General features: G+C 37.5%; 1 protein-coding gene across 4 annotated transcripts in view; it reads right to left on the reverse strand.

The window, feature by feature from the left end:
• The window catches only part of PDE4D (phosphodiesterase 4D), a 624925-nt gene that overhangs the window by 153064 nt on the left and 450183 nt on the right, over positions 1–21678 (reverse strand). Inside the window, exon 1 of one of the 4 annotated variants that reach the window (XM_055698574.1) lies at positions 8636–8927. The exons of the other annotated variants lie outside the window; for them this stretch is intronic. Within the exon in view, the coding sequence (XP_055554549.1) occupies positions 8636–8700 (65 nt within the window). The 5' untranslated portion in view covers positions 8701–8927. Of the gene's footprint in view, positions 1–8635; positions 8928–21678 lie in introns of those variants that run through there. 4 annotated transcript variants of the gene reach the window in all.

A 21678-nucleotide genomic window follows, 5' to 3' on the forward strand; every position in this document is an offset into this window, starting at 1 on the left:
GGGAATGTATAGAGGTATGGCAAGAGGAAAATAGATGCTGGCTAATTCAAGGAAACATCACATGTCAAATGACAGCACAGCTCACAAGCTTCAAATCACTAAATATGGAAATTTCTGAGACAATGAAGATGATTGTGAATATAAAGCTCTAAAAAGGATGATGATCTTATGTAACTGATCTCGTGTAGAGGATGTTTCAGGGCAGCAGCAATCAAGAAGCTTTTGTAGTTACTGGCCTTTTTTTCTCTCTATATATACCTCCTGGAAAGAATTTCCTAAAAGTGCTTGCTGGAATCTGCCCTGATGTTCATGTGGGTGCATGCTGGCCGCAGCTATGAGATGTAGTATGACACCACGTGGGATTAGTCACTGGGGTTCAGAAAGCAGTGTAGCCATATCAGTGTGGTAGAGGGCTAACTGGCCTTGGTACAGCATCATCACAGCACCTCCCAGGACAGCGCAGCTGTCACCAACGTGCAAGGTTTTGTAATGTGTTGTTTTGTACTGTACATACGTAGCAACTATGTCCTTTCTCTGAAACATGTTATGAGTACATGTTACAAAGCTATTTGTTCGGAGGGTCTTATACAATTACACACGTGAAAGCTTTCATAATGTTGATAACTGAACAACATAATTTCACAAAACCTGGAACTTTTCACAGAAAAAATATTGTTATCATTAAAATAAATTTAAGGATAAATTTCAGATTTTTCAAAACTTTTATTCATCAAAATAAACCCCTTTTTTTCTAGTCTGACATGACTTTTTATTCAAATGCTTTATTTGAATAATAATTCTAAATTATTAAATTGAAATAAAGCATAATGAAACTTCTGAAATGGAATTTTTCAGCTGATCTGTGGTGAATTTATTTTGAGATCTCTGACAAATAGGAAGACAGTTATACTTCTGAAGCAATCTGCTTCAATTTTTTAATGCTTAACAGTTTCACAGAAGGGGAAAAGTCTGTTAAATAATTACAGGGAAAAGTTTATTTGACTTAGTGTTTGAGGATTTGCATGTATTACAGTTAAATAGCACCATTAGATGCTGTTACAAAACTAGCAAATGAAGAAAGAAATTTATATTATGAGTTTATGAGTTACTCTCTGTGCTTCTTGAATCCTTGAAACTGAAGTCACATGGCAAAATCAGTTTCTACCACTTAACTTCGAAAGCTGTGCACTGTTCTGTTTTTTTACACACAGCAGGTTAGAAAATGTTTCATAATTTTTGATGAAAGAAAAAAAAAAAAAGGTCGTATCATATCATACTATAGCCATACCATGCACCTATTTAAGTCACACATGCACATATCTTCACAGTATCACCAAGGTTAACAAAGGAGTGCAGAAATCAAATCTACTTATGTATTTTGTAATGTGACTCAAGAAACATGCTCTAGTGCATGTTAGTTTGAAGTAAAACCCACCAGAGATGAAATCTGATAGGAATGATAGTAGTGAGGTTGAGTCATTTGTGCTGCTATTAGAATGATGCCACCACTGCTCAGTGACTTCATAGACGTGAACTGACCACACTTTGAGCACAAGTTTTTTTCAGTAGAGTTGGTTTATTCTTGCTGCTGTGTCCAAAAGATTGTATTCTGTACTGGACTTCCCTTGGTTTATAGGAATACTCTCCTTAATATTATACAATAATGCTACAACTACTAAATATTAAAGTATGTATTCAGCATAATGTACATTAGTTGGTTAAATGTGCACACTGCATGTGCCCATATACAAGTTAGATTCCATGTATACGTGTTATTTATATTCAGTGGAGCTTTTGTTGATAAAACCATTGACATCAAGATCTTATCTTCACCTGAGGCAGACATCTAAAATACACGATGTTAAGTCATATCCTGAAAGCAAGTTATTTCTCTTCACTGAGAGCATACGGTTACCAGTCCAGGTATGGCAGGCATCTGTCTTTAGGTGATGTGAATCCTGTCTGCTATGCCTTACACTGTAATTGTGTTTCTCAGGAAACTGTGTTAGTTTCTCTCATCTTGGAAAAAATGCAACCGACTGGTTCAGCCATGGTGTAATGCAAGGGAATAAAAGGGAGAGGACTTCTATCAAGGCATCTCAGCGGTGATCCAGAATTAGGCTACCTCCTATCCTCAGATGAACCAGCTGTAAATGGGATTTTGGTCATTCAGGCTGAGCTGTCAAGGGAGCTCCCCATGACGCTTGCTGCTGTGTCCCTTGTTATACTAGGGATAGACACTGCAGTGCCTTGTCTGCACTGGCCTCATGGTCCAGTTACATTTCAACAGACCTTTGTCCACAACCTGAAAATGTACGATGTGCACAGGGAGAAAGTGTGAGAACAAACTGTGCTGTAAAGACAATATAATATCTTCAGCAACATTGAGGGTGGATTGTTTGTACGCAAAAGTGAGGGGCAGAGAACTATATGTGCTTGCATCTGGTAGGGAAAGAGTATTACGTATGTTTGTCTGGATGTAGCTTGAAAGAGAATGTCTCTTGAGGAAGTGCCCTTTCTTTGCTGAAGTCAAACTGCCATTTGTTCTGTTTGGCATGGTTAGCAATATTTTTGTTTGTTTAAAAAAACATTTATTATTGCCAGACAGTAGTTCTTATCACATTCATGTTAAAGTAATTGTGTTTTATGTTGGCAAGTCCAATACTTTTTCTCTAAAAAAACAATGCAGAGATGCAGAGATGAGACCATCCCAAAAGACTGGCAAGAAAAAACAGTAAAAAAATCTCTAAAATCACTGACTCAAATAGAAATGGCAGTCAAAAAAGCTACCAGCATAATGGGCATCATCAACAAAGGTACTGAGAGAAAAAGCAGGCATCATTTTACCACTGTGTAAAAACCTTTGTGTGTTCACGCCTGGAGTAATGCATACCATCTGATCTCTATATTTCAAGAACACAGTGGTGTTCGAGGAAATACGGCAAACAGCAGCTCAAACGATCAAGGGATTGGGCAGCAGCCTTTTTAGAAAAATCTAAGAATGCTACAGCTCTTCAGTTTCTACAGGAAAAGATTGAGGAGGTTATGACTGAGCTTTACAAAATCATGAATGTGATGGATAAAGTAAATGCAGAATCTTTTGCCAAATGCCGCAATGGCATAACTAAGAGACACTTGTTGAGACCAGTAGGACACCACTTTACAGCACAGTAAAGTGCTTTCCTACATAGTCAGAAAGGCTGTCAGAAGGCTGTGGTGGAAGACAATATCAGCAAATTCAAGGAAGAGATTAGACAAATCCACGGGCAACAGGCCCTTACATGGACTCTAAAGGGAACAGGCAAGGGTGAATCCCATAATATCACTAATACAACACTAGCAGATGCTGGGCACTATGATGGGAATGGATTGCAGAAATTGGACAGGCTTTCAGGTTTTCCTGCTGCCAGAGGTGAAGGCAGAATACTAGGCTTAGGTAGACCATTGGTTAGGCCCAGCAGGACATGTCTTATGCTGTTAGAAAACAGAATACTCGATCACCTCAAAGTCCACTCCTAATTTACTAGAAAAAACAGCATTTGTTCCCATTTCATTTTGTAAAAATAACACAGTTTAACATACCATAACCTGGAAAATAGTGCAGTGCTGACCATTCAGGCTTCCTCATCAGTGCTGACACCAGCAGAATAAATAAAAGCACATATACCACCTTGAGTTTTTATGGCTGTCATGATTTGAGGACCATTCTGCTTATGAAAGCCTTTTTTGCTAAATGAAGTCACTAATCCCATGGAAGTCAGACTTCATGCAGGAAAGGTGATCTCTAGCTTGCAGGCTTTGTTCAGCGTTCAGAAATCCCCCAGTTCTGCGTATGGTTATCGGTACTTCTGCTTCCCTGTAAGTCTGGACACTGTGCAGCTTGCATTGAACTTTCCCAGTCAACTGTATTCAACATCTTCAACTAATAAAAGCTTAATTGAAAATTATGTGAGGTCCCAACCCTTTTTTGTTCAAGAGTAGTTTCATAAGCTATGGCAGCAGGGGACAGGTAATATCGCCAACAACGACAACGGGCACTTGCCTCTCACAAACAATCATAATACTGGAAAGGAAAAAAAGATTCATCCAGTACAGGAATAAAAAACCTTAACTCTTCAACAGCCAAGTGGTATGAATGCTGTTAATATTATTCACAGTTACATACTGTTTTCTGTCCTGTAGACAAAGATTCCTTCAAGGAATACCCTGGTTTTGCTCTCGATCTCCCCATCACTGGGTTTCCCAGTCTGAAAGTCAGCAGTTCCTTCAAATACAGGTCTGATGCCAATAACCTAAAGGTATATGACTTATTGAGTAGCACTTACTATATGCATTCATCATCTTTATACTGGCAATAAGCTTGCTTGCACCAAGTGATTAACCAAGGAACTGAACTGATTTGTGATGGCCAGTCTCTGGGCAGTGTGATGGAGCCACAGCTTCCTCCTGCCAGAGAAAGGTAGCAAAAGACTGGATCATGCTTATGGCAGAGTTTTACTTTATGGTACCTGCAAGTCAGGAAGCCAGTGTAGCTACCACAGGCCAGCACAGCTGGATCTCATCTCACTCTTCTGTCCTAGTTGTTCTACCCCAGAAACAACACTATCCACTGATGTCAGGCCACAAGCATTTTCTTGTCTCCATCCAATAAAACTTTTATTTAGCACCCCTATTGTGATCTACATATTAAAGGCTACAGTCATGAAAAGTTCATTCAATAGATCAGTTTTGTTCCACTTATCTTTAAATATGTAATAGACTGCGAAAGTCATACTTGACAACATCCTTCAGCAATTTCCAATCTATGAACCTCATGATATCACAGACAAGCAGTATCACCCACTTCTGGAGTTAAGGAAGAACAGATCCATTGTTCTACAGTATACCACAGACTGAATCATCGAAGGCCTCTGCTCTCCGGGGCACCAGGGAGGAATGGATGTGCCCTTTGCAACTCAGCCAGCCCTAAGTTCCAAAAAACAGTACAGCCTGAATTGGCGTATGTTACAAAAAAATAAATACATACAGAGGAAAGCCAACCCACAAAGTAAACAGATAGCTATGAACTCTGGAAACACCACACAGAAAGGACTGTGGCAAAAAACGGACAATACTCCTGAGGCTTATTCTTTAGGCTAATTACCTGTACTGTCAAAAAAAAAAACAAAAAAAAACCCCAAACAAAAAAAAAGGTTGCTCTAAAATCTGATCAGCTGCTGCTTTTCCAGCCAGTAAGCTGTTGTCCAACAACCCCAGCTGCTTGCTGGATTTGCCATCAGTTCTTCACTTAAAACTTGCAAAATTTTAATTAAGTTCCTCCAAAATAGTATTTTTTATAAGTTCAAACTCTTCCTTCATTACAAAAGAAAGAAAACCAACTGAAATATGACATTTTCTGTGGAAGACTGCTGCTCTACCGCTCAGTGGCAAATAGTCAAGAAGTGGAGTCACAGTCTCATTTAAATGCATGCTCTCCTATTTCAGCCAAGGTTTTACCTTACAGTGAGTTTCCTTACTACCTTGTTATTTCTTCTTAGGAGTAACAAGACAAATCAACTGTCTTCACTGAAAAGTCTGTACCATTATTTATCCTTTCTAGACTATTCCCCAGAAATACTGTGATTCAGCAGCATCAATGTAAGAGGTAATAAGCTTTAAATACATCACCACCTCGTTTTACATGAATACCAACCACCTGCTTTTACTTCAGTCACTGTAATGTCAGGAAACATTTTCCAAGGTGCATCAGAGAGAAGAGGTTTGCCTGCAGACCCTACCGTCATGCTAAGCAGCAGCCAGCCTAAACCAAGCTGACTTTGCCACGGGAAGAAGCATCAGCACAGCCTGGGCTCACCCTGCCTGTCCTCTCAAAAGCCAGCTGGTGCACCTCTGCATACTACCAGCTGGTGATACCCTTCAGATGCATTGCACTACTGATGCTGTAAAAAATATCATGCTTTTACCACATGTCCTGAAGTTATTGCATCTTTTGGACACAGGGTGAAGGTGGTTTCAGGGAACTGAGAGAGGAGGTTTCTCTGCCTTGTCTCCAAGTCTCTTCCACCCGCTCACTGGTCTCCACTGTTGGGAGCCTGGTTTCTGTTCTTCATGGGAATTTTATTCACTTGGGGAACAGCAGTGCAAAACCATCCTGGAGCCATTTCTCTTAAACCCCTGCAAGAGGGATATCCACATTTCTCTACAACATTGTCATTCAAGTCCCCATGCTCTCAGGTCCCACACACACCCCTGCAGCTGTTAACGTCACATTCTCCCATACTCTCCTTCTCCCCAGTCACTCCAGCTCCTCCAATACGTGGCAGGATTGCTACATGCTGTAGCTTTCCCTCTCCCCCGGCTGATCACCTGTCTGTGCTCCTGACTCCATGATGTTACATGTCCCTATGCATTTTGGTGCTGTCTAATCCGGTGGTGAGATTGCTGTGTGGCTATCCTGCCCCACAGAACTGCAGAGAGAAGTGCTGGCCCACGGGGACAAGCCCACAGACTCCTGAGCGCAGCGATTCGGAGCACCAAACAAAGCCCCGCAGGGATTTGGCCACCAGTCCCGCAGAGGTGCCCCATGAAGGTTGCTGGGGTTGGGAGGTGTGGGTAGGGCAGGCTGGCCTGAGCTGCCACCCCCCGGGAGGTGGCCAGGAGCAGAGCTTGGCTGGGGCGGCCAGCAGCTCCCTCCCCTTCTCTCCTCCCTCTGCACTCCCGTTTCCCTCAGGTCTCTGGCTGGGGCAGGACTTGCCTGGCTTCACTCCACGCCACCAGAGAACAGCGTGTACCTTGTCTAGTCAGCCTCCAAGGATCACCCCGAGAGCCACCTCTGAGCTCAGGTAGTGTTTCCAAATGGCAGGGGAGCAGTGGACTCCCAGTTCACAATTAGCAGATCAGGTATTCTCACCTACCAGATCAATGTTATAACTAAAAGCATCAGCAACAAAAGGGAGGGAGGCAGGCAGGTGTTTCAGGCAGAGTATCTGGTGGTGAAGTCAGCCTGCACATATTTGCTACGAGGGTTTTTTTCTTTGAAATTATTTATTTTTTCCTGCAAGCGTCAATGGAAGCAGTTAAAAAAGAAATAATGGAAGGGCAGAAGAGTTAATCAGAAAGATACTGATTTATTTGCACAGTTGTATGTGATAATTAAGGTCTTTGTGTTTTAGCTCACTGCCTTGGAGACACCCAGCAGACGCTTCAGCAATATATAATTCATCAACATGGTATTAATTTATTACATTTTAATAAAGTTATTTCAGCAAATTTCTTTCTTAGTTTCTGAAAATAACTGGGACTACTGTTCAGCCTGAACAGTGTAGTTATTTCTTCTACTACAAGATGGTTTTAGTAATGGAGAACTGTTGTATGTGATAATTAAGGTCTTTGTGTTTTAGCTCACTGCCTTGGAGACACCCAGCAGACGCTTCAGCAATATATAATTCATCAACATGGTATTAATTTATTACATTTTAATAAAGTTATTTCAGCAAATTTCTTTCTTAGTTTCTGAAAATAACTGGGACTACTGTTCAGCCTGAACAGTGTAGTTATTTCTTCTACTACAAGATGGTTTTAGTAATGGAGAACTGGAAAAAAATTACTAACTGCTTTAATGGTAGCACTGACATAGCTTTAACTCAGAACCAAGAGTATTTGTAACATAGGCTACTGTTCAATTAATTTGATGTATTTACTCACAAATAAATGTATTTCGTTACTAATCTTTCCCACAGTAATAATGAGCCATTTATTTCTAAACAAAGGCTGTATTTTAAAATACATAACTTTATATCAGTTAAATATAGCCATGAACAATTAGTCTATTATGTGTTTATTAAAATGATGGTGGTTTTATTAAAGACACAGAGAGAGGGAAAAAATGTGGGAGATATTAAAAGAGAAGATGGGATTTATTTGGCGTACCTATTAAAAACCTGTCGGTGCCTATTAAGCTATGTAAAGCATAAAGTTCTCACAAGAAAAAAATAATTAATCAGAAGACCAAACTTTGCTGATTGCTAACTGAAAAAATCTGCAAGAAAATCATACACACAGATCCCTATTACAGGCTGCTTCTACACTTAACTGAGCCTCTGAGAGGAGGAGAAACACATGAAGCGTAACACAGCACAGTCTCACACATACTACTATAAAGCCTGTCTCTTCCCAGGACACTTACATCTATCAGCCAGTCTATTTATGCAGCAAAACTACATGTTACTATCCCAAAATAGCTCACACAAACTAAAGCTTCATTTTACCCTCCAGCCTCCAGAACTGCAAGCTTTATATTATAGCTTTGTTCCTGAAATTGATCTACTGAAGATTTTTAGAACGTACCTGTAAGTGCAAGGACTGAACCTGACTATGGAATGAGAAAAATGCACGTAATGGGTTAAAAAAAGACATACGTAATGGGTTCTTATTAAAAAAATGCTACACACAGTATTGTGTAAGAAAAAGCTAAATAACTTGTTCTTTACTATGAACTGTGAAACTCAGCAGACAAACATTTTCAGTAACCATGCAAAATCTATCAAGTCAAAATTAAACCCTGGGACTTTCTTGGGACATGTCTGTGTGTCATAATAGGAAGGGGAGTTTGAAAGAAGCAAACGAAACACATTACCACATTATGTCGGCATTCCTTAAGGAGCTCGTAGATCGGGATCTTGGCTTCATAACAATGCTCATTTTGAAAAATTCCTTCAGTGTTTCTAGAGTCAAACCTCAGTTGTCCTTACACAGCTCATTCTCAAAGGACTCCACTTCGAAGCATTTTTTTAAAATCCTCTGCCTTCTAAAACCCTTAAAATTTGTCTCCTGTAATAATCCAGGCTGTGGAGGAAGAATTGTAACACGCTGCAACTCCTTCCTTTTTCACGCTGAATTTACTCTAGCACTGTGCTGTTCGGAAATGACAGTGCTTTTCTCTTCTGTCTTGTATTGCCCTGGGAGGAACTAGTCTATTTTGAATCTATTCTCCCTGCAGGTCACATGGGAACGAAGGCAGCTGAAAAGTCTCTATCTCTTTCTTGCAGTTTGATAACAACAGGTTTAAAGGTCAATCACATTTAAAAAAAAGAAAAGGAACAATACTGATGGATAATAAATTAAAGGAAAAGATGAATGTAAGTTACAGTAACATTAGTGAGTTTGCAGGGAATTTCCACTTACAGACGTGCTAGATAAATCAGTCTCTGTGGAGTCAAGAAAGGAACAAAGATTTTTCATTCCAAGTTAAATAAAAGTCTTACCTAGAAATATAATTCTTCCCCTTCTTTTTCTCCTAACCCTTGCCTTGATACTGTGAATAAGTACTATTGTCTAACTTCACAAAACAGAAAGTATTCCCTATCTGAAAGACATTCAAAACACTGTGGGGAAGTTAAGTAAAAATAAAATTCCTTGTTGACTGTTAAAGTCAAACACACATACAGACAGCTATTGTTATAAACCACTGAAGGACAAAATACCTCAGTTAAAGAACTCTAACATGACGTTCTCTCTACCATACTGCAGAAAGAGATCTTTTCCTGTTACAACAAATACTTTAATAGTTTATGCATTACAGACAAACTTGCATTTGTAAATTCTAGTCAAAAAATTACCATAAAAGCTTTGAAAGTTAATTTCTTTTAGGAAATAGTGTAAGCATATTTGGCAGCTTCAGTGGTAGAAGAGGAAAAAAGTGCAAAGAACTGTATAGTGAATATACCATTCAAATTACACATTTTGAATTTGGTCTGAACTGTGTTAGAATTGTTTTTAAACTGAAAAAGCAAAGTTATTGCTCAACAAGTGGTTACATGCATAATAGCCATTCCTTTGTACAGTCTTCATGAGTGTTACAGTATATTACTTTGGATGATAGTAGAGCTAGGTTAATAATGAAAGCCAGAACTAAAAATCATATTTATAACATTTATATAGACTTGGCAAATAGAAGGAAAAAATAATAAACAGGCTATACATTAAAATATGAAAAAATACATCAAATAGGAATATACAGAAAGTGTGTAAAGCTCTCTAGAACCTTTGCACTTCATTTTATAACAGTACAATAAAATGCATTACCAAATACATTGTGTATCAACAGGAAAGATCCTAACTGCCCTGGAGGCTTGTACCAGTCATCTGCATATAAAGTACTCCACAACAGCAGAAGGAATGTTAATAAGGTTTCTTGCTAAGCATTCTGTTCTTCTTGTTTTCTGGCACCTATCTTTCAAATATCACCGAGTGGTTAACACAGGACCTTTTGTAAGAGTCCTGTGGAATCATAGAAGTTAACCTCAAAGAGTGGAAAAAGCATCTGTGGTAAATTTAGCTCAAAGGGTCATACAGTCATGGGAGCTCAAAGGGTCATACAGTCATGGGACCTTTAGTAACAGTTAGGTCTGTCAGTGTGCAGGTCACATATCTATCGAAGTAGACATAAATGAGGCACCATGTTGTGAAAGTTTTTTATTCCTTAAACAGACAGAATAATTCATGAAGAAAAACAAAAATCATGTGAATTCGAGGTGCTGGGCTATTACAGAATAGCTGGCCATTTTAAAGCTTTTTTTACAGTTTGCCTGATTATTTACTACCGATAAATATCAACATTATTCCCATATCAATGAAGGAACATAAAATGAAAGAAAATGGAGCTTTTGACTAAGCAGTTGTACAATATCTTACTGGAACGGAATATTTAAGGACTACTTCTGCTGTGCCACACAGTGGGTATCTCAGGATGGTTTGTTCTCAAAAGCGTATCAGTCAAGATGCTGCCTCTTGTAGTTAATAGAAATATAATTAGAAAGATACTGTAGTATATTTGTATACTAAATATTACTATACAATATGAATACACTGTAGTTACAGGTATTTATATAATTAAAGTAGTGTTTTTCAATGCTGATTCATAAAAAATGGCTAATGGAGATGCAGACCACCAACAGTGGTAAACAGTAGCACCTATTGCTACCATGCGTTTGGTTTTGTTTTCTTTCGTCAGCTCTTTAGAAATAAACCCTGCCCTCCAAGCAGGAGGTTAGACCAGGTACTATTATGAAATATATATTAGTCAGCAACAAAAAGACTACGGTATTGCAACCATGTTCCAAGCAGTCAAATCAAAGCCTGTCCTCAGGCAGCAACCTTAGAAAGACAGGCTTCCTGCAAAAAGGTATCTGTCAGGAGGAGGGAGAGCTCATAGTCCTCCAGAGAATGTTTGTTCTATGCGAAACTCAAAAATTGACTTTGGTGAAAACTGAAAAAAAGGGAGAGTTTCAGAAAATGAGGCAGTAAAAAAAAGCAACAATAAACAATCAAAAAAACCCTTAATTTTTCATCTGGATTGGTATCTTGCAAGCCACATGGAATGCAAAACCATTTTGTCTGTGATTTCCCAGCTCCATTAGTGGGAAATTTTTTTTGCAGGGAGCCCAGGGATTCAATAGTCAGTATGAGAAAGACAAACCTTTTCTGACGAAGTTTATAGGGAAACTAGTAGACCAGCTTTGGTAGTTAGTAATAGCTTCTAATTTGTACATAAAACCTGTTGTGCTACCATGAAGATCAATCGTAGTTTTAGCCAAGATTTAAATAAAGGTAAGAGCATACCAGTCCACTGTGATCACAGAAGATGACACATAATTTATTTTAGGCCCCTGGTCTTGGGTCAAATAATATAAACTCTCAACTTCTCATAATTTGAGGAATTAAGAGAATGAGAAATTAATAGAATAAAGACAGAATTGGCCATTCTACTCTAATAGCAATGGAAAATTGTGATATCAATTAATGAATTGTAAAAACAGCCAATCAGAAGCCATAAGCAAAGAAGTAAATGAAACTTCTTAAAGACATAAGAAATCACAGTATCAGATCTGCTTCTTCATAAAAGCTAAGATTTACATATTGGAAGATGGAAATGTATCTATGTTACGTGGAAGCATTCTCTTCTCCCAGAACAGTATTTTATGAGTAAAGAGCTACTGCATTTTCTCTTATTAAATCCAAAATGTCAAAATGCAAATTTTGTACAGATATGAAGTACAATAAAAAAGATAAATGAAAGCATATTCATTATTTAAAACTGTGTGCATGGCATTATAGATGCATGTAGAATATACATAGTCTAAAAATGCAAGCATTCGTCGACACATGCAACAGGCATTTGTAGCATCTGATTTGTGCATGTAATGCTGTAACTTAAAAATATCATATTTCTTTTCCTTTTTGGAATCCTTTTTTTAGGGTTGCAGGAATAAAGGCTCTCCAACTGGGCTCCTGTTGGTATGCCATCACAGTTAAGGCAAGTGTTGACTACATAATGAAAATAAGGAAGAAAGTATTTTAAAATAACAAAAATTCTAAAAGATGGAGCCATTCAGTACTGCTAAATACACTAATGATAAAAGCAGCATGAAAAGCTACAATATTTTTTATCTCCATGTATCTGTCAGCTGAGGTTCTGGCTGCATAGTTAAGCTGTCTAAGGAAGAAAAGATACAGATGTAATTAAAACACCAATAACAAAATGTGTGCAAGATTCAACCCACTTTGAGGATGCTTGTACCTTAGTTACTCATCTTCAAATTAGTAACTAATTGAATTAAACCAGTGTTGCATTGCACAAAATTGAAAATTAAAATGAACTGGGAAAAGTATGGCTTAGGGAATGAGGCACAGGACTGACTGTTCTGTTCCATGCTTGGGCAAATCTTTGTCTTGAGAGTATGGAATATTTGCTTAAACATTCTGAGTTTTGGCTTCCACGTTTGTAAAACAGGGATAACACATCATGCTGCTTGAAAAGCAGTTGGACATCAAAGGGCTGAAAACATGCAATAGGTGCCAAGTTATTACTGCTGCTGTTGCATACAGACTGAAGAAATAGATTCACTATTTTCCTTTTTAAGAGGAGGTAAAAAGCCCCTGTAGTCTGGTAAGACTCAAGTTTAACACTGTATGTTAAGCCTACAACAGCTGATACCACTTTTCTTGCTTACTGGGGTGAAAAAATCAGGAATTCCTAGCAAATATGCATTGCTTTAGGACATGCAGGGACTGGCAACTTATCAAAAGAAACAGAATCCTGGAAGCCTAATGTCAAGCCTTAGCATGCAAAGAATGACTGGGCTCTTACACATGTTATTCGGAATGCACATCTGCGAATGAAAGGTATACAACAAGCTGCTGCTTCCTGATGTGCAATCTTTCAGATAGGATTATTAAGTGTCTCTAAAAACCTGCAGCTGTGCTCATTGACTCAGGACTGTCCCCGGCACTGCTTAGCTACAAGTGCACCTGGTATTGTGCACACTTTTTATTTTCCTTTTCTTCATATATGCTCTCCAGTTTATATGTTTATATGAAATATAGTTTTCAATAAACAAACAATATACACCGAGATCTGTACCCAACCTTTCTAATCTCTAGGACCACATACTCCACAACAGAAAACATTTTATCACAATCTGCACACCACACCAGTTAGTATTGCTGAACTGTGACTTCCACAGTTCATCCTAGTTCATCCACAGCACCAGATAATCCTCTTATGTCCTGTATTGTAGAACAAGACTGAAGGACAGAAAAGATTAACAAGATATTCTTACATTACCTGCATATGTTTGAGAACTAGTAATGCAGGGGTAGGTTCAGAAGAGATATCTTCCAATAACAAGCATTAAGACAGAGAATTAAAGAAGGAAATTTTTGACCCACCAGAAGATTCTGCCACTGCTCAACATAGCAAATGATTTTAAAAATATGCTTTTATATAGTATTGATGGAATGTCAGGTAATTAAACTCCGCTGTCCATTTCTAGGTAACAGCATATCCCCTTTTGACTGGAGTGACTCCATCAAAGAGGAAAAATGTGTGTGTAACTGCGTAAGTAAAATAACTGAAAAATATAATAGTAATTACTGCTTAGAACCCGTAAGAATGGAAAAAGGCAAACAAAAGGGCACAGAAGAAATACAACATACGTCATTAGTGTTTTCTTTCTATATTCATTTAAATTTAACTGCCTGGATCAAGCTACCTGACTTATGAATAAATATGGTTTATTTGCTCGGTGAGTACAGTGTAAATAAAGTTACTATGTGCTCTACAAAGGCTTTACCAAGATTCAAGCATGCAGAACTCCTCATAGGCAGCATGGCAAAGAGGGCCTTATGTGAGAATACCCTGTTCTGCCACGATGCCTGGTCTGAGAAGACTCAGCCTCAGTGCCAGGTGCTGCTGCCTGAGCAGCAAACAAGGCACATCTTGCAGAGAGGCCTCACAGTGCCTCTCTCCCTCACATAGCAAAGCCAGGTTCTTGATACATGGTGGACTTCTGCTTTTATTCTGGGCCAATTTTCATGTCAGCTATGGAATTAAGAGTGGCAAATTCAGTACTAACTGACCATTGCTGGTCCACATTGACTCGGTTGTAGAAATCAAGCTTTATCACGATAGATCTAGTACCTATGTAAAGCTTCATTGCTAGACATTCAAAAACAAAACAAAAGATAGTTTTTAGGAGAAGGAAAATATTTTTTTTCTGACAAACATTGTATTCTAGGCAAAATGTGTGATGTCACACTATGAGGTATGGCTGTGGTCTGTGGTTAACGTCCACCATTAAGGCTGTAACAAAAGGTACCTGCTAATGTTGGACTAATACTGGATAACAGTGAATAGCCTAAGATTAAATACTAGCCCACTGGAAGACTTTAACTTGAGCAGAGCTAAGGCTTCCAACTGTGTCAGGGTGGTTTTCTCTTGTTTTTAAAATAAGACCAAAAAAAAATCCCCAGATAATCAGCCATGTCTCTCTATATATTTAAAAAGACCTATAAAAATGTGGTTTGTATTACAAAAAAATAGTCTTTTTTTTTTTTCAGCTCTGAATGGACATACTGCAATATTTACAGCACTGATTACACTGTTAAATGGAAAGTCTACCAACGTTTCCATCAGGCTCTCTGTTTTTCAACTATTTGCTTCACACAAACTTGGACTACAATTTCTTAGCTAAATAGCTGCTTAAAAAGTAAACATTGGTGGCTCATATTTAAGTTAGAGCTAAGCAGTAACTATGCCTTTCAAGTGCAGTATGTCAGTCTTTTGGGCTAAAAAAAAAGACTAAATTTTTTTTCTTTTGTTAATGAAGCAGTGGCCGCTAGGAAAAGCAAGAGAGAACTGTATTCCTTGTGCAAAGATTTCATAATTGAGGCTGGTCCTGGACAGAGTTACTGTTAAGTGTCAGGCTTACTACTTTGAGAACAATATTTTGTAGGATATATCTTCCTTCATCTTCACCTTGTTCAGAAGAATGGGATAGTCCTGCTGAATATCATTCAAACACGAAAGTGAGCAATTGAAGAGGGATATCTAGAAGAGACTTAGGGATACCGCCATTTCAAGAAAACGATGCATATGTTTCAAGATGATGATTAATCTTTTTCAAGAATACAAAATATACCACAATTTCAAGACAAAACTTATACACAACCTGAAAATTTGCACATAAAGGAATTTTAAGTATGTTTGCTAATCTTATGTATTAAACCACTTTTTTTTCAACTTTGCATATACATATGTATATGCATATGTATATATATTTGCATATACATTTTGCTGCCTGGATCAAGCTACCTGACTTATGAATAAATATGGTCTACTTGCTCGGTGAGTACAGTGTAAATGTACTCCTGCCGCACTCTCAATTTGTCGAACAGCTGACTTTAGCAGTATTCCTCAACAACACATTCTAAAATGAGTATTTTTCAGTAATATGTCTCTTTTTTTGGAAGGAGTGCAGCAATCAACTTTCACTATCAGAAGTCTTCATGAAAATAAATGTGAGTTGGGGTTTTTAAAACAGTGTAACAGCACAGTTCTCCACAAAACAGGAGAGTGGATTTCTCAATGTTATTCACTGGAAACTTGGCATCCACAGGTATTGGACCATGACCTGAATGAGTCAGACACGGGTAAGACTCTTGTTTGGTAGAATGACATCATCCATACTTCCAAGTGCTTCAGAAAAATGTGAGGAAGTAAAATTAAACCTGAATTATTCATTATGCAACCAAACCTTTCTTGAAGAGGAACTACACCTCTCAGGCATTTGTGTTTCAAAAAATCCACTTGAATTTGTATAATATTATCTAATCTTGTTTATCTCTGTTTCTGAGGTATGGAAAACTCCAAAGACTTAATCTAGCTGGTACAGGGAGAAGAAAGAAAAAAGCAAGGCTTTATATGAACACTGAGAAGTACAACATTTGCTTGAATTTTAACACATGATTTTAATTAAAAAAAAAAAGCTATGTGTTTTACTGGACAGCATTCTATGAGCACAAATGAAGGTTAAATTGAGAGTACCTTACTTGCCATGAATTATTCACTGAGAGCTAAACAAGGCACACTGAGAAAGGAGTTTTCTCTTTAGCCTTAAGCTGTCAAAAGGTTTGGTTGCTGATTTAAACTGGTCAGCCAGGCTCCTGCTATAGATAACTCTGTTAGGTACTCGCTGGGATACTCTATTTCCATGATTCAGACATCTATTTTAAGACAGAGAGAACTGCTCCTCACAGCTGTCTATCTGTGCTTCTGTGGAGTATGGCTTCCTGCTTATTTTATATTAGAAACTAGATTTTGGGCAGTTCAAGGTGTAATTGATAAATCCTATGGTACCAGCCTAAAAACTATAAGCTTCTATAACATGATTTTTTTTCTTTTTTCTCTTCACCCTCTTAGTTGTAGCAATTGAACTGAATGTAGATAAGATTAAATTTTTTGCTTTCCTAGAAATATAAATTCCAAAATATTTTCGTATTTGGCCTCATGTCTTATCATACTTGGATTGCGTGAGAGATGAACCATGTTAAGACACCTCCCCAGTCCATAACTAATGTAGTAGCTGTCATGGTTCAAAACAGCTACACTTCTGACCTCTCGCCCCTTCCTCCCCAGACTGGGGAAAAATAAAGCAATCAAAAGGAACCATTGAATCTAGTCCAGCTAACTTCCTTCTAGACATTTGCTGCTGTGTTAAATGAAGAAAGACTCTTTAATTAGAAAAACAGGAAAGGCACCAAGCCTTTTTCTTGAGTTAGTTTGTTGGTTTTTTTATAATAAAGGCTCTTCATCAACCTTTACACCACACATTTCCTAAAAAAAACCCCACCAGCCAAATCATCCATGTACAACTGCAATGGGAAGTCCTACCTCTTAATTTCCCTTCTGTGACTGATACGCTGGAAGTCTGTTACTGATGTACTACTTCAGATCATTTTCAGTGATGACAAAGAGTAGTTCAAATCAGTTAAGGGCCTTGACTTCACTCCTTTTTTAACAAAGACTGCTTCTTTCAGAATACAGATAACCAGGTACCTCTCAACTTGATATTTTTAAAGTCTTACTGTCTCAAACACAGTAAAACCTAAATATTAAATTGTCACTTTGAAGAAATATGAAACTTTTCTCTCCATTCTTTTATAAATTAAACAACTCATTGAAAGTAACTTTTCCTCCAAATAAATTTTTGTTTACGGGAACACGCTTTTAAAAATAACATCTTTGTCATGGTAGCTTTTTAGAAAGGTTACACATTCTTCGTAAGAGCTACATGGTCACAATTGCTATCCACTATAAAATAAACTATGTCTCGGTTGGAAAATACAAAGTTAAAAGACGTTACATCAGTTACAAGTTTTATCCTCTAAACAGCTGTAACTGGGTTGATCTGAACCTCACAGATTTTCAGTATTAATTTGCTCTAATATCAATCAGTGTTTGAAATGACCTCCACTGGTTAAATCTTACTTTCATTCTCCTTGAGCTCTGACAGATTGTGAAGCTAGAAACTATTCCCTGACTCTAAAAATTCCTCCACACTCAGCATCCTCTCTTCTTATATTTCAACCGTGCTGCCAAACGGAAATCTTGTTTTTTTTCTCAATTTAACACCACACCTTCTCTTAAGCTAATTCCATGGCCCTCTATTTTTGACATCTTCTTTCTTATCCACTACCTTAAATCATTTAAAAATACTGTTAAATACACCATATTTACGTGGAGGAGCCATTACATTAGCCTTCTGTATTAAACTCTTACCTCATATTACCTCACCATCCTTCTCATACAATTTTCTGATATTCCTGTACAAGCAAAATGTTAGAACAGCTTTAAATGAGCATTATCTCATAGATTTTTCTGTCACATGACTAACACTCTCACTTACTCATGTTATCCTAAAACGTTTTCAGCTTTGGTCCTTCATTTTGGCCAAGCCAGCCTTGCCATAGCTGAGCATCATTGCTTCCATTTGGACAATACTTGTCAGAATTATTCTGTCCAGACTCCCAAAACATAATCAGACCTTTTCTAACTATTCCCCAATGGACTTTGCTGGTATCACCACTTCCTAGTCAAAAAGACAGCCACATCTTTCTGGCTGACTATTTCAACAGTGTAATTCCATTTTCATGTCCTTATGTATGGCCCCCCTCTTGGATGAAAATTGTATTTTCCACATAAATTCTACTCTCTTTCTTCTAAGGCATTTTAATCTGCACTCTATCAAACAGTTGACTTCAGTCTGATAATAAAGACTGCTTCAATCACCCATTTTTTTCTTCCTTCTCAAGCATGTGTGTTTTTCATGCAGATACTGTATGCAGGGAAAAAGACCCCATAAAATTTTAACTTCCCCTCAACATTATTTTTTAAATTACTCTTCAAAACATGCTCTTCCTACATTGGCCATGTCTAACAATGGCTAGAGAACAACAACTTGGACTTCTATTTTATATAAGCTCGAGTAAAATGCTAGGCTTGCTGTGATCATGGAGATTTTGCTACTTCAGAAGATCCAGAATCACATTGCCTACATTTTATGGTGACTACCTCTTCTCCAAACACAGTTATTCAAGTTGCCTTTTTACTATTGCATCATATTTCTCACAAAAATCATAAGCTCATTGGAAGACTGTCTATGCCACACCTTGAATATATTTCATGCATGTCTGAAACATGAGAATATTCAAGAAATGAAGAATCACTTATGCAAGGACTAAATGAATTTTAAATTATTTTAAGTCTGTGTCGAAGCTGGTCACAGATAACAGTGTAAAATTAGAGTACACATATTAAATTGTGCAATAATTCAAAATATTATCCCTGTGCCAATAGAGATTTTAAGTATGCTGCATTGGAAAATTATATTTAACAATTTTATAGAAATTTACAGTAAAAAAAATCTAAACTACAACAGCTATTATTTGAAACTACTTACTTTAAACAGCATGTATAACAGAATGTGCTCACTCTTGGTTGCATTAGAGACAATCTGGGCTGTATTTCAGCGTGTTTGCATGAAACCTAGTAAAACTAGAGTGAGCCTTTTCATTCCACTGACAGCATTTCACATGCAACTTTGAAAGGTGGCTTGCTTTGATTCTGCTACATGTCCAAGGGAAGGTTGAAAAACTCATACTGGGTTGCAAAGACCACTCGGACTCTTATTCTCTCTTATTTCCCATCTTAAATTATCTACATAAGTACTGCAAAAAAGAAACTTCTCTAAGTATACGTGAAAGTTTACATGAAAGTAATTGATTCATTTACAGAAAATTTCAGAAACTTTTACACCTACAAAGTTTCAATAAAGTTTCTTCTTTGATAGTCATACACAATTTTAACAATTCAGAAAACTATGTTATATTTGATATTGCAAACATTGTTAAAGACTACTGCTGACCTTAAATGTTGGCTGTAAGAATATCTTTTAAAATGCTCCATGCCTATAGACACATATTTCATAACTGCTATCTAACTTGAGCTAACATTCAAAATACACTGGCAGTTTTACAAATCACAGCAAAGGCCACATTTCTGTCTCTGGAATATGAAGTTGTAAACTGTTAAAATTTTTTTTTACTGTTTAAGCAACTTCTATATATGTAAATAAATTCAATCCTGCGAAGTCATGCCCAGCTGATCAACATCGAGATAAGGTGACATTTAAGAGAAAAACTGGCTCAGATTTTTTTGCCCTCTTGTTTCTCTCCTTCATGTTCTGTTATTTTGGACAAGAACACAAATATATGATTCACTTTCGTTCACTTTGGCATGTTACAACTGAAAAAAAGATCTTGGCATATAAAACATTTCTCAGTTAGGATGCCATTCTTGCAAAGATAAGGATGAGTTATTAGGATGTTTTGCCCAAAAAATTCTCAATCTAATACATGCTGTTGTGATTGCGGTTGAAAAACTATGGCTTCTTCAATCTTTATTTTAAATTGTATTTAAATTTGAATTTAGTAAACATTTAAAGCTTAGTTATCCCAATTGTCCCAAGGAAGTCCTCCAAACAGTGCATAGGAAGTTCTCCTCACACATGGTTTGCATCTGCACTGTTTCTCCTTCTAGCATAACAGCTTCCCCACTCAAGCCCTCAAATGACCACTTGTTTCATGACCCCTAGCCAGGTGGTTCAAAATGTCATCATTTTAGAGAAAGCTCTGGGCAGGAATCTTTCTTCTGAAAGGCTTGCACAGAAAGAGATTATAACAACCACTAATTCTGCCAATATTCTTTCTCAGAGAGGCACCTAAAGAAAATAGACTCAAGATTATCTTTCTAATCTTTAATAATTTTTCAACTACCTAGGGAAAAAGAATAACCTAGAAAGAGAAAAACATTATTTTAATGCAAGGAAATGAGAAACCCATTTAAAATTCACAGGTACTAAAATTATGATTGCAGTCCTTGGCTTTGCAGTTCATAAAGGATTCATGCCCTCTTGTCTGAGGATATGCATAATTTTTTTAATACAGGACCTCCTGCATGCACAGTCACAGCGAATGAAACAGTAAGATCTGATCTGTGGCTGCCTTGCCTGCCACAGACATGTGCAGCTGGCACACCGCTGGAGGCTGAGAGCTCTCAGGGAGGAGGCTGAGCTCTCAGAACACCGAGTACGTTCAGGTCTACTCATCCACAACCTTGTTAGGGATGACCATGTGTTTCCAAAATGTGAGCCAGCAGCTCTTTGTACCAAAATAATGTCTGCTCTTAACTTCTAAAAGAACAAAGATGTCAGAGAAGGATTGTTTTGATTTTTTGAAATAAACCAGGGCATGATCTGGGACTATTCTAGGATCTGAATCCAAGGTTCCAAAAATGTAGATACTGACAATGAAATCTGTAGTACCAAAACCCCAGAGTTTGAATGTGTTAATTTTGTAAGATCATAATCAGTGCAAGACATTTCTAGATAAGTCCAATTTGCAAAGATGTCTTTCAACAAGTGAGTTGACAGTAGTAGAAAAAGGGAAAAAACTTTGCATACACAATCTTTTCATCTAGATCAGTAACTAAAGACTAATATGAATTAGAATGAATTGCGTTCTTAGTTTGATCTGATTCTGTTCATTAATTAGACCTAGAGAAGAAAAAATAAAATGCAGTACCTTTGAAGAAGAAAGGGGTGCTGGAAAGGGAACAAATAGCAAATCTATAGAGAGCAAAAAGAGAGAAATAGCATCTATAGAACAAAGGTGGCTGTTTGGCGAATAGGGAAAAGATAAGACTGAAGAAAAAAACCCAAAGCAATGTCTCTGTGGATTTTATTAATTCAGTGTCCATTAAAATGAAAACTTTTACTTCCC

This window comes from Falco cherrug, chromosome Z (assembly GCF_023634085.1).
Source record: "Falco cherrug isolate bFalChe1 chromosome Z, bFalChe1.pri, whole genome shotgun sequence".
In the NCBI taxonomy this organism is placed as follows: domain Eukaryota; kingdom Metazoa; phylum Chordata; class Aves; order Falconiformes; family Falconidae; genus Falco; species Falco cherrug.